This window comes from Lathyrus oleraceus, chromosome 2 (assembly GCF_024323335.1).
Source record: "Lathyrus oleraceus cultivar Zhongwan6 chromosome 2, CAAS_Psat_ZW6_1.0, whole genome shotgun sequence".
NCBI lineage: Eukaryota > Viridiplantae > Streptophyta > Magnoliopsida > Fabales > Fabaceae > Lathyrus > Lathyrus oleraceus.
In genome coordinates, this window is record NC_066580.1 from 387,057,583 (window position 1) to 387,071,663 (window position 14,081).

Below are 14,081 nucleotides of genomic sequence, written 5' to 3' on the forward strand. Positions count from 1 at the left end.
CCTCTCATTTGGGTTGTAGCATCAATATTATGAGCATTCTAACACAAACATACAACTTAGTCTACGATCTTTCAATAATACACTGATCAAATGACCACAATACTATTCATTCATTCACATACAATATCACTTTCCATTACAAAACATATAAAAAATCGTCAATCCAACAGAAATCAAAACATACTCAAACCAACTTACAATCATACAATGGTTTTTTTCAATCACTTGATCAGAAAAGATATGATAGAAATACCATATTCATCACTAGATTAGACAAAGAAAGTGAACTAATTAGGTTTTTGCATGAACATTAAAAGCCTAAAAATCATATTGACTATATAAGAGTCACTAGAGAAATTCAAAAGAATATAACACAAGATCATATTCATCACTAGAGAAATTCACAATGACCAGCTTCAATCACAGTTATAAATCTTGAAATTCACCGGAGCTGGACGGATAACTAGCGTGGATTGGAAAAGATTGGATATTTTGCCATGGTATAGTGAGGAGGGTGCGCTATCATTAAATTGAGATAATGGTTCACTAGCATGGTATGAATATAGACTCGGTTTCTGCGATAGGCTTCGCCGCAATACAGATGGGTGTAGTGGATGCGACGATGAAGACGATGGAAATTGTATCCATACAATAGTCTGCGATATTGCTCGCAGCAAATATAGGTGATGTAACTGTTTGGTCTCCTCGTTGAATCAGATGATGCAATATTATTGTTATTCTGTGGCCTTTGCTGCTCTTGGGGATCTAAAATGGCTCGTGGTGGCGGCATCGATACCCTAGGTGTTGGGCGCACTGGCACCGATAATGAAGGTGATGGTGGCTCTGGCAGTGATAAAGAAGGTGATAATGGCTGTGATGAAGGAGATGGTGCAGTAGAATCGGATGATGAATGTGGTGATGGTGGTTGTTGTTCAATAGCAGGGTCTGGTTGTGGTAGCTCCGATAACCATCGGTGCAACATAGATTGCGGTGGTTGCTGCCTTGAAGAGGGTGGTACAAAAGAATGGGGGGATGATGTTCGTAGGTGCAGTGAATCTTGCCTTCGCCGCCATAAAGATTGTTGTGGTGGCCGCGGTGAAGGTATTGGTGCAATATAATCAATTGTTGGTCTTTGCGGCGCCGGTGAAGATGATTCATTAGATTGAGCTGGTTTCTTTAATAAAGCTTCTTTTTGCCGCAATAAAGGAGGTAGTAGTGGTCGGGATGAAGGTAGTGGTGGTGCATCGGAATGATATGGCGGTGGTGGAGGTGGTGGCGGTGGTGATGGTTGAGATGAGGATGTTTCTGCTGCATTTTGCTGTTCTTCCACGGCGGGTATAGGCGATCTTTCTTTCTCTTCTTCTTTCTTTGAATCCAGTGTTTCACCTTTATCTTTCCTTCTCCAGACCCAACGTTTCTTCTTTTTCTTCGTGCCGTGGTGTGGCGGTGGCGGTGGCGGCGTGTCGGAATCTTCTTTTGGATCCATATCGAGTGATTTTCAATTACAGTGTATATAGTTATATGCTATGCTTCTAATTCAAAGTTTCAACTTACAAGAACTTATGAAAAGATAATGGAAGTATATATAATGAATTATTAGTGAGTTAAGCTATATAATAACTTTTCAATATTTAAATACTTCACAAATAACTAACTATAACTGATATCTAACGGTATTTCTATCTAATTAGGTAACTATTCTAACGGTCCGTTTAAGTGACTCATAGAAATTCCGTTATAACTGTCGCTTGTGAATTTTGGTAGTTGGTTAACTATTGTTTTTTTTTATTTAATTGAATATAGTGGACACTACTAATATTTTAGAAAACACAGAGGAAAACACACTATATTGCGTTCGTTAGTAGTTACAAAATGCATCATTTTTTTATAAGCAACTTTGTATTTAAAGCATAAGGGGTTATGGGTGCTAACGCAATACAAAATCAAAGAATACGGGAGAACAAAACTCCAAAAGTAAACCACCCTACACAGACTACACACCCACAAACAACAAAGCATTTGCAATCTTCAAGACTTTATCGATATCTAAATCTCTTTTAACTAAGATCGAACACCTATCGCAACTAAAAGATTTAATACGATTAAGAATATCCTCAACAATCCATTCTTTGTAATGGAAAATAAGATTGTTTCTGCTCTACCAAATGCACCAGCTAACCAACAATCAGAAGAACAAAGAAAAAGAGGGATGAACAAAATAGGAAAACCTCAAACAAACTTGAGTCAAAAAAGTTGATCCGAACCAACAAGTGAAAAATCCTCCCCGGAGCCTCTAACCAAGAAACACGGCCTCCCAAACAAGCTTCGACCCACTACATATGAAGAATAGATTATCCAAATCTTCATTCTGTTGAAGACACACGAAACAAATAATGAGATTGAAATTATTAATCACTCATCTCTTAAAGAGTTCAACTCTCTTAAAGAGTTCAACTATCGTAGGCAAACTCTTTAAAATAAAACGCCACCCAAAAATCTTGACTTTGCTCAGAACTTTCGCTTTTCAAATGTTGCTAAGCACCTTTAGAGACTCGTCATCCAACACAAGACTAAAAATTTTCAACTTATTCAACCTGCGATAGCTATTTCTAACCGAAAACCCATCGGGGTTACGCCACCAAACCATTGAATTAACAACATTCTGGAAAGGAGCAATATTCGCTACAAGAGAGCACGAATCAGACCACTCCTCCCGCAACATCCCAGATAAATCATGAGTGTCTATTCCCAAATCCCAAATTGGGCTAATCTCCCTCCCAATAACCCAATTCGGCCACCTTACAATCCTTCGTAGCAAAACCGACATTGAGGTTGGGAAAAAGACACTTAAAAGGAGTAGTGCCTAACCAACAACAGTTCCAAAACATCTCTCACATCCCTCCATCATAAAGAGAACTTCTTCAACTTATGCACCGCAACCTCGCCCTGAAAATTAACCAAACTATCTCCATACCTTAATTCCAAAATATCTGACCAAATCTATTTATGCTCAGAAAGGCATCCCTAACCCCATTTACTAACCAAGGCATAATTGAACGACTCAATATTCCTAACACCCAAACCTCCATCCTCTTTTGACAAACAAACTTTATCCCAACTAACCCAACACATCTTCCTCTTGTCATTTCCTTTACCCCACAAAATCTGCTTTTGAATCTTGATCATTCCCCCACCCCACAATTCTTGACACTTTAAAGAAGGATAACATATAAATGGGAATGCTATTTGTAGGTGTGTAATTGGCTGCATTATATGGTAAAACACTAGCTGGATTCTAATGTCTTGACTGATGTCATGACATGGTGTGTATGTGTGACTGCATTGTAGGTTAGAATATCTAACTGTACTCTGATGTCTTGACTGATGTCATGACACACTTGAGTAGTTACTGCAGGATTAGCTAATACAGGATTTATTGAATGTCAAACTGGATGCTGTGACATTCATCCCTGTCAGTAGATACTGAGGAATAGAACAGTTGGTGTTCTGTTAGAGCTCAGTAATCATTTGCAGTCTGGTTATCAAGGAAGAACCAGACCTAGCATAAGGCCTACTGTATGAATGTCAAAGTGGATGTTATGACATTCATCATGGACAGTATATACTGAATAATGGACAGAGTGGTGTTCTGCTACACTTCAGTATGTTTCTTAGTTTGTTCTTCAAGAGGATAACAGAACTAACTTAAGGCCAAATGTGTAAATGTCAAATTGGATACTTTGACATTTATTAATGTAAGCTGTTACTATAGTATGGTCTTTGTGATCATGTACAGGTCAGCAAAATTGTACAGTCTGTTTTCTGGAAAAACAGACTCAGCATATGATCCTTGATGTCAAGCTGAATGTCGTGACATTCATTCCTGACAGCATATGCTATATTGTAGGTTGTTCAGTTTTCTGTTTCAGCTTTTTCTCCGGCTATTCTTCAGGGATTCAACAGCTTAGAGAAAAACAAGGAAATCAACAACCAAGCTACATTTAATGAACCTAACAAATAGCCTATTTGTTAGTAACCTAGATATTGAATTTATGGGAACTCGCGTGACCTTAAATTCAGGAAATACAAGTGCACAAGCCCAGGTACTGCAATATAAAAGGAAGTCGTTCCTTCATTCAGTTTCAGGGATTTTGAGGCGTGAAGATTAAGTGTGTCCATCATACTTCACTGCTGTATTTTTGTGAGTCTTGTATTAGACATATCTTGTAAGCCAAGCCATTATCACGTTGATGATTGTTTTGGTATAGGGTGTTCATTGAGTTGTAAGTGTTGTGTCGCTCAAAGCTTTTAAGCGTGAGTGTTGTGTATCTTGATTAAAGCTGTTAAGCACAATCAAGAGTTGTTTGAAGTGTGACTTCAAAGGTGTCTTTAATATTGATTAAAGGTAGTAATCACTGAGGTGATTGAGGGGGAGTGAGTAGGAACTCTGATCTTAGAGTAAGATTGAAATTGCATTGGGTAGGGATTAAGTGACGAGTTGTAAACGGGTGAGTTTAGCTTTGAATTAATACTACTGATAGTGGATTTCCTCCCTGGCTTGGTAGCCCCCAGATGTAGGTCATGTTGGACTGAACTGGGTAAACAATTACATGTGTTATTTACTGCACTTACTGTTAAGTTCTGTATAATTCTTGTCTGTGCAGAATTGGATGTCATAACAACCCGTGTGACATCTAAAGTCTGATAACTAGAATTTCAATTGGCATCAGAGCAGGCACCCTGCCTGTGAATTTCTAGGTGAGATCTAGGGAAGTTACTTTCTAGTACCATGGACAAGGATATAGGACACTCAAATAGACCACCCATGTTGGATGGCTCTAATTATGATGACTGGAAGCCTCGTATGATAGCCTTCTTAAGGTCTCTAGATAGCAAAGTCTGGAGAGCTGTCAACAAGGGATGGGAACATCCAATGAGGACAGGTGAAGATGGAGTCAGTGTGCAGATTCCTGAAGAAGAGTGGGACAAGGAGCAAGAGGCATTAGCTCTTGGAAATTACAAGGCCTTGAATGCATTGTTCAATGGAATCAGTAAGAACATCTTCAGGCTGGTGCACCACTGTGAACTAGCTAAGGAAGTTTGGGATACCCTCAAGGTAACTCATGAACGTACTTCCAAAGTGAAGATGTCCAAACTTCAGATGCTGACCACCAAGTTTGAAAATCTGAGGATGAAAGAGGATGAGACTATTCATGACTTTCACATGAATATTCTTGAAATTGCAAACACCTCTGGTGGACTAGGTGAGAAAATGGCTGAAGAGAAACTTGTAAGAAAGATTCTCAGGTCCTTGCCTAAGAGATTTGCTATGAAGGTCACAGCCATAGAGGAGGTACAGGACATCTGCAATATGAAGGTGGATGAGCTCATTGGTTCTCTCCAAACCTTTGAAATGGGCTTGTGTGAAATGCTGAAAAGAAGAACAAAAGCATAGCTTTTGTATCTAATGCTGAAGAGGAGTCAGAAGCAGGATATACTGAAGGGGATGAAAGTATATCAGAAGCTTTAGCCATGCTTGGGAGACAGTTCAACAAGTTCGTGAAGAAGATTGATCAAAGAGGGAGACCTAATGTCAAGAACATCCCGTCTGACATCAGGAAAAGATCAACTTCTGAAGAAAAGTTCAACCAAGGCAAGGGAATCCAATGTCATGTTGTGAAGGGTATGGACACGTCAGAGTTGAATGCCCCACTTATCTCAAGATGCAAAAGAAGGGGCTAACTATCACATGGTCTGAAGGAGATTCTGAAAGTGAATCTGAAGGAGAATCTGCCAAACATGTCACTGCACTAACCAGTGTTTGTGCCTCTGATGATGACTCAAGTGCAGATGAACAGACCTTTGAGGAACTTGCTGCAGCCTATAAGAAGCTGTGTATCACCAGTGCAGAAGTCCGTGCACAAGGAGAAAAGCAGAAGAAACTCATCAAGGAACTGGAAGATGAGAGACAAAAGCATCTGACAGCCATAGAGGGTCTAAATGGTGAGATAGCCTTGCTGAACTCCAAGCTGAATCAGATGACTAAATCCATCAGAATGATGAACAAGGGAACTGACACCTTGGAAGAAATTCTAAAGGTGGGACAGAAGTCTGGAACCAAATCTGGCCTAGGGTTTGGGAAAAGATCCTCAGCTGAACACAAATTCCCAAAGGCTAAAGTTCAGAAGTTCAAGCGGAAGTCAAAGCCAATGTCTCAACATCGGGGAACTAGGATGAATAATCATCAGAAGAGAAAATTCCAGGAGTGGAGGTGTCACCACTGTGGTAGGCTTGGGCATATCAAAGCCTTCTGCTACTGGATTCATGGTTTCCCTAACCAAGCCTCGCATGTCAGGCCTATGCAGAAGACATATAAGCGTTATGTCCCCAGCAAGAAGCAACAATGGTATGCTAGGTTAGCACACACAGCTTTAAGGGCTTCTACCAGAGAAGACTGGTACTTTGAGTGGATGCTCAAGACATATGACTGGTATGGAAAATCTACTGGTGGATATTCAACCTCACACTACCAGCTATGTGACCTTTGGTGATGGTGCCAAAGGAAAAATAAAAGGTGTGGGCAAGCTGGACTGCTCTGGAGTTCCAAAACTGAATAATGTACTGTTAGTAAGAGGACTAACTGCAAATCTCATCAGCATAAGCCAGCTGTGTGATCAAGGATTCTATGTTCAGTTCACTAAGGAGCTGTGCATTGTGACAAATGGTGACAATCAGGAAGTTATGAGAGGAACCAGGTCCAAAGATAACTGTTATCTGTGGGAACCTAAAGTCTCTAACTTTTCCACAATATGCTCCTCAGCCAAGGAAGAACAGGAGGTGAAGTTGTGGCATAGACGACTTGGACATCTCCACTTACGGGGAATGAAGAAGATTATATCCAAGGAAGCAGTCAGAGGGATCCCAAAGCTGCTTATTGATGAAGGAAGAGTCTGTGGAGAATGCCAGGTGGGCAAGCAAACCAAGATGTCACATCCGAAGCTGGGACATCCTACAACTTCCAGAGTTCTAGAACTGTTGCATATGGACTTAATGGGACCTATGCAGGTTGAAAGTCTTGGAGGGAAGAGATATGCCTACGTGGTGGTTGATGACCATTCCAGATACACGTGGATAAGCTTCATCAGAGAGAAGTCAGATACATTTGATGTCTTCAAAGACCTGTGCATCAGACTTCAAAGGGAAAAGGACAGTTGTGTGGTCCGGATTAGGAGTGATCATGGTACGGAGTTCAAGAATTCCAAGTTTGATGAGTTCTGCTCGTCTGAAGGAATAAGTCATGAGTTCTCCTCCCCTATAACTCCCCAGCAGAATGGGATAGTTGAAAGAAAAAATAGAACTATTCAAGAATCTGCCAGAGCAATGATTCATGCAAAGAAGCTCCCCATGCACTTTTGGGCTGAAGCAATGAATACCGCGTGCTATGTTCACAACAGAGTCACCTTGAGAAAAGGAACCTCCTCCACTCTCTATGAAATATGGAAAGGCAGAAAACCCACAGTGAAGTACTTTCATATCTTTGGAAGTAAATGCTACATTCTCACAGATCGTGAACAGAGAAGGAAACTGGATCCCAAAAGTGATGAAGGCATATTTCTAGGATACTCCACTAACAGCAGAGCCTACAGAGTGTTCAACTACAGGACCAATGTCCTGATGGAATCCATAAATGTTATTGTGGATGATAAAGAGGAAGGGATCGATGTCATAGAGGATGTTGAAACATTCCTTGACAGTTCAACTGACATTCCAGTCAAGTCTGAAGAAGTACAGGAACCTCCTCCTGAATGTGAAGTAGATGCAACCACCAAAATGCCATCTATAAGAATTCAGAAAGACCACCCTAAGGATCTTATCATAGGGGATCCTAATAGTGGTGTGACTACCAGATCACGGGGAATAAGCTCAAATTCCTGCTTTGTATCCAAGGTGGAACCAAAGAATGTGAAAGAAGCCCTGACTGACGAGTACTGGATCAATGCCATGCAAGAGGAACTTGAGCAGTTCAAAAGGAATGAAGTATGGGAGCTAGTTCCAAGACCTGAAGGGACCAACATCATTGGTACCAAGTGGATCTACAAAAACAAATCTGATGAGAAAGGAGTAATTACTAGGAATAAAGCAAGACTAGTAGCTCAAGGATACACTCAAGTTGAAGGGGTTGATTTTGATGAGACATTTGCTCCTGTGGCTAGGCTTGAGTCCATCAGATTGTTGTTAGGGGTAGCATGCATTCTGAAGTTTAAACTATTCCAAATGGATGTGAAGAGTGCATTCTTGAATGGCTACTTGAATAAAGAAGTCTATGTGGAACAACCTAAAGGGTTCTGTGATCCTAACCAACCTAAGCATGTATACAAGTTGAGGAAAGCCTTGTATGGGTTGAAACAAGCACCTAGAGCATGGTATGAAAGGTTGACCGAATTTCTGACCTCAAATGGATACAGAAAAGGTGGAATAGATAAAACCTTGTTCGTGAAGGATGAAGACGGCAAAATCATGATTGCTCAAATCTATGTGGATGATATAGTCTTTGGTGGTATGTCAGAACAAATGGTATCACAATTTGTTCAACAGATGCAATCTGAGTTTGAAATGAGTCTGGTTGGGGAACTAACCTACTTTCTTGGAATGCAAGTCAACCAAATGGAGGACTCGATGTTCCTCTCCCAAAGCAAGTATGCCAAAAACATCGTTAAGAAGTTTGGTATGGATAATGCTAGGCACAAAAGGACTCCTGCTCCTACTCATCTGAAGTTAACCAAAGATGATGGAGGGCCTAGTGTTGATCAATGCTTGTATAGAAGCATGATAGGAAGCCTACTATATCTAACTGCAAGTAGACCTGACATCTCTTATGCAGTTGGAGTGTGTGCGAGATACCAAGCAGAGCCTAAGATGAGCCACTTGAATCAAGTCAAAAGGATTCTCAAGTACATCAATGGGACTTGTGACTATGGAATGCTGTACTCACACGGGTCTGAGCCTGTCCTATCTGGGTACTGTGATGCTGACTGGGCTGGGAGTGCTGATGACAGAAAAAGCACATCAGGAGGATGTTTCTTATTGGGAGACAATCTCATATCTTGGTTCAGCAAGAAGCAGAATTGTGTATCTCTGTCCACTGCAGAGGCTGAATACATAGCTGCTGGAAGCAGCTGTTCCCAACTGGTTTGGATGAAACAGATGCTCACTGAGTACAATGTCACTCAAAATGTCATGACATTGTTCTGTGATAATCTCAGTGCCATCAATATCTCCAAGAATCCCATCCAACACAGCGGGACCAAACATATTGACATTAGACACCACTTCATCAGAGATCTGGTGGAAGACAAGGTGATTACTTTGGAACATGTAGCCACTGAACTTCAACTGGCTGACATATTTACAAAGGCTCTAGATGCTACTCAGTTTGAAAACTTAAGGGGCAAACTGGGAATATGTCTCTCTGAGACCTTATAGCAATCACTGATGTTTGGAATGTATTTATTGGAACTATGCTCTGATTGGTCAACAGATCATAGCTTTACAACTGGCAACAAGAGGGTAAGGAGACACCCTAACGTGAGAAGACCTATGCACCTGCAGGAATTCAAGGACGCGGTTCATGCAGGAGTGGTTCTGGATGTCAGAAACAAAGTCATGGCATCTGATATGGTTGTACCTACAGTAAAGCAAAAGTGGGTGATTACTTGATCAAAGCTGTGAAGCAAGATCAAGTGGGTACTAACTTGGTTGAAACTGTGAAGTAAAACCAAGTCTGTAAGTCTGTCAGTAATTTTTTTCTGTTTATGTTGTTGGCTTTGGCAACATTTGTGACAAAAAGCGGGAGTAACAGGTGATACCCCAGACAACAGATTGGTCTGTGAAAACAGATGTTCATGACAGATTCGAAGATTCCTCCCCTGCAGCTGATGTGTGTTGAAGTGTGTATTTAACTTCTGTTTGTGTGCTGCTTGGTGAAGTTTTTATTTAACTTCCATGTGTGTGAGTGTGCTACCACTCTGAGTGTATTAGCTAGGTTTATTTCCTGCTAGATGTGTGATTCCGCTGCTATGAACTCTGTTATGGGGATCAAAGTGTTTTAGCTAAAAATTTGCCAAAGGGGGAGTTTGTAGGTGTGTAATTGGCTGCATTATATGGTAAAACACTAGCTGGATTCTAATGTCTTGACTGATGTCATGACATGGTGTGTATGTGTGACTGCATTGTAGGTTAGAATATCTAACTGTACTCTGATGTCTTGACTGATGTCATGACACACTTGAGTAGTTACTGCAGGATTAGCTAATACAGGATTTATTGAATGTCAAACTGGATGTTGTGACATTCATCCCTGTCAGCAGATACTGAGGAATAGAACAGTTGGTGTTCTGTTAGAGCTCAGTATTCATTTGCAGTCTGGTTATCAAGGAAGAACCAGACCTAGCATAAGGCCTACTGTATGAATGTCAAAGTGGATGTTATGACATTCATCATGGACAGTATATACTGAATAATGGACAGAGTGGTGTTCTGCTACACTTCAGTATGTTTCTTAGTTTGTTCTTCAAGAGGATAACAGAACTAACTTAAGGCCAAATGTGTAAATGTCAAATTGGATACTTTGACATTTATTAATGTAAGTTGTTACTATAGTATGGTCTTTGTGATCATGTACAGGTCAGCAAAATTGTACAGTCTGTTTTTTGGAAAAACAGACTCAGCATATGATCCTTGATGTCAAGCTGAATGTCGTGACATTCATTCCTGACAGCATATGCTATATTGTAGGTTGTTCAGTTTTCTGTTTCAGCTTTTTCTCAGGCTATTCTTCAGGGATTCAACAGCTTAGAGAAAAACAAGGAAATCAACAACCAAGCTACATTTAATGAACCTAACAAATAGCCTATTTGTTAGTAACCTAGATATTGAATTTATGGGAACTCGCGTGACCTTAAATTCAGGAAATACAAGTGCACAAGCCCAGGTACTGCAATATAAAAGGAAGTCGTTCCTTCATTCAGTTTCAGGGATTTTGAGGCGTGAAGATTAAGTGTGTCCATCATACTTCACTGCTGTATTTTTGTGAGTCTTGTATTAGACATATCTTGTAAGCCAAGCCATTATCACGTTGATGATTGTTTTGGTATAGGGTGTTCATTGAGTTGTAAGTGTTGTGTCGCTCAAAGCTTTTAAGCGTGAGTGCTGTGTATCTTGATTAAAGCTGTTAAGCACAATCAAGAGTTGTTTGAAGTGTGACTTCAAAGGTGTCTTTAATATTGATTAAAGGTAGTAATCACTGAGGTGATTTAGGGGGAGTGAGTAGGAACTCTGATCTTAGAGTAAGATTGAAATTGCATTGGGTAGGGATTAAGTGACGAGTTGTAAACGGGTGAGTTTAGCTTTGAATTAATACTACTGATAGTGGATTTCCTCCCTGGCTTGGTAGCCCCCAGATGTAGGTCATGTTGGACTGAACTGGGTAAACAATTACTTGTGTTATTTACTGCACTTACTGTTAAGTTCTGTATAATTCTTGTCTGTGCAGAATTGGATGTCATAATAACCCGTGTGACATCTAAAGTCTGATAACTAGAATTTCACTATTCAACAAATAATTAAATGAAGTTACCTTACCACCTAGAAAAAGATTCTTGTCACGCCACGAGGATAACCTATTTATTAGTTTTGAAATAATTGACAGTCTAATTTCCTTCCTTTTATGATTCACACCCACCAGAATACCAAGAAACATAAAAGAAAGTATTCCAATATCACAAGGCAAGAAAGCTGATGCCGCCGTAAAAAAATCATCATTAATATGAATACCGAAAAGTTTGCTCTTATTAAAGTTGATGCACAATCCAGAAGTAAATTCGAATTCTCTCAGAATCTCCTTGATACACCACAAATTCTCCCAAGAACCATCACAAATGATGATCGTGTCCTCATCAAATTGGAGCAACTCAAAGTGAATAATGTCAGTGAAGTGAAAGCCTCTAAAACCTCCAAAAGCTACCGCATTCCTCACGAGACCTGCCAAACCCTCCGCTACTAACAAGAACAAAAAGGGAGACAAAAGATCGCATTGTCTAAGACCGTTGGAAGCACTAAAATCCTCTGAAGGACTACCATTAACAAGCATTAAGAGAGAACTAGAGAGCACAATACCCTGCATCCAAGAAATCCACTTCTAACCAAAACCCATTCTACCAAAAACATATCTAAGAAAATCTCAAGAAACACAGTCATACACCTTTTCAAAGTCCACTTTCATAATCGAACATTCCTTCTTATTCCCCTTTTCAAAGTCGATCACCTCATTCAAAACCAAAACCTCATCCAACATCTGTCTATCTTCTATAAAAGCATATTGATTGCAAGAAACCAATTTCCCAATAATCTCCTTCAATCTACCAACCATAATTTTAGAAATAATACGATACAAGCATCTGACCAAGCAAATCGGCCGAAAGTCATCAACACTTTGAGGATTATTGCCTTTCGAAATCAAAGCTAAAAAAGAAGCAGTAATAGCTTTGGGAAGCTTTCCACGCTCATGAAAATCCTGAACAAATCTCACTACACCGTGTTTAATAAAACTCAACAATTCTTTAGAAAACCGAGAGGAAAACCGTCAGACCCAGAACTCTTATCACAATCGCTTTGCCACACCACATACTTAATCTCATCAAACAAAAAAGGAGCTTCCAAGAAAGTCTTATCTTCATCAGACAAACGGTTAAAGAAGACTTCATCCAAAATAGGTCTAAGAGGGAAAGGTTCGGAAAATATGTTTGCAAAATGAGTTTTCACTTCCATTTTGATTTCACCAACATCTTCAATTCTACTTCTGACTGTGCTAAAGCCCTAAATAGAATTTCTCCTAAATCTAGATTTCATGACATTATGGAAATATTTGGAATTAGCATCACCCTCCAAAATCCACTAACACCTATATTTTTGCTTAAGAATACTCTTCCTATTAAGCACTGCATCCCAAAGAGTTTTAGAAGCAACTTTTCTAGCTGAAATCATCTCATCATTAACACCCCCTTCATAGTTTCCACCAAAGCATCAAGATAATTAAGACTACTAATAGTAATGTTTACCTCCACATCAACCACCCCAAAGACTTCCTTGTTCCAAGCTCTAAGTTTATTCTTTAGAAGAAAAATCTTTTCTTTCATAATGATCCTAGGATTCCCTTTAATAGAGATTGAATTCCAAGCATCCTCACTAAAAGGAAGGAACCCATCATGAGTAAACCAACATTTGAACAATTTGAATGGCTTTGGACCCCAATTCTGCGAATTACCCTGCAACCAAATGGGACAATTATCATATTTTCTTCTAGAACCAACCACACGCCCCTTCAATATCCCACGAATCTACAATGCCACTCGAAACCAAGAATATGTCTAACCTATTACAAACAAAGCCAACAAGATTAAACCAGGTAAATTGACTACCAAGCATGGGAATATCCACAAGATACATTCTACGAATAAAATCATCAAACTCTTGTAATTCAACTCCATTATGATGCATCCCAATGCCTTTCCTCTCATACTCTTTAAGAACATCATTGAAGTCCCCCTAACACACGAATCCCCCGACGAAAATTGTTGCTTAAGTGCCCTCAATATATTCCACATTGAACACTAAATTGTTTAAGAATAGATTGTGATACTTTTTTAAAATTCAAGAAATTCCCAAAAGAATCTTGTTTTCAAACTTGATTGCAAAATAGCTTTGTAGTTTGTGGTTTCAAACATCAATGTATTAATTAATTTATTAATGAATTAAGTACTGGCAAAAGAAAAAAAGACCATTAGCAAAATGACAATAGTATTTTGGTAATCAATAACTTTATTTAACATATACTAATAGTTAGATGACCAACTGGGAGAGCATTTCACCAACTTTCCATGTAATTGGCTCAATTTGTGAAACAAAAGACACAAAGTTACATACCTTATTGAGAGACCGTCGAGTGGTGACTCCATTGGATATATCTCCAATAACATTCTGAATTGGATGGTCTTTTGTTAGTCTTCATCCCTTTGGGAGATCCA

The 14,081-nt window shown here is 39.5% G+C and overlaps 1 protein-coding gene across 1 annotated transcript; it reads right to left on the reverse strand.

Moving 5' to 3' along the window:
- Positions 1-463: 463 nt before the first annotated feature.
- Positions 464-1,486, reverse strand: LOC127123385 (formin-like protein 14). Its single transcript, XM_051053605.1, has one exon. It carries the CDS (start codon positions 1,484-1,486, stop codon positions 464-466), a length of 1,023 nt encoding a protein of 340 aa, XP_050909562.1.
- Positions 1,487-14,081: the final 12,595 nt, after the last annotated feature.

What these genes read in the sequence shown, in the direction of transcription:
- LOC127123385 (XM_051053605.1), bottom strand. Translation starts at nt 1,486, where the DNA reads ATGGATCCAAAAGAAGATTCCGACACGCCGCCACCGCCACCGCCACAC.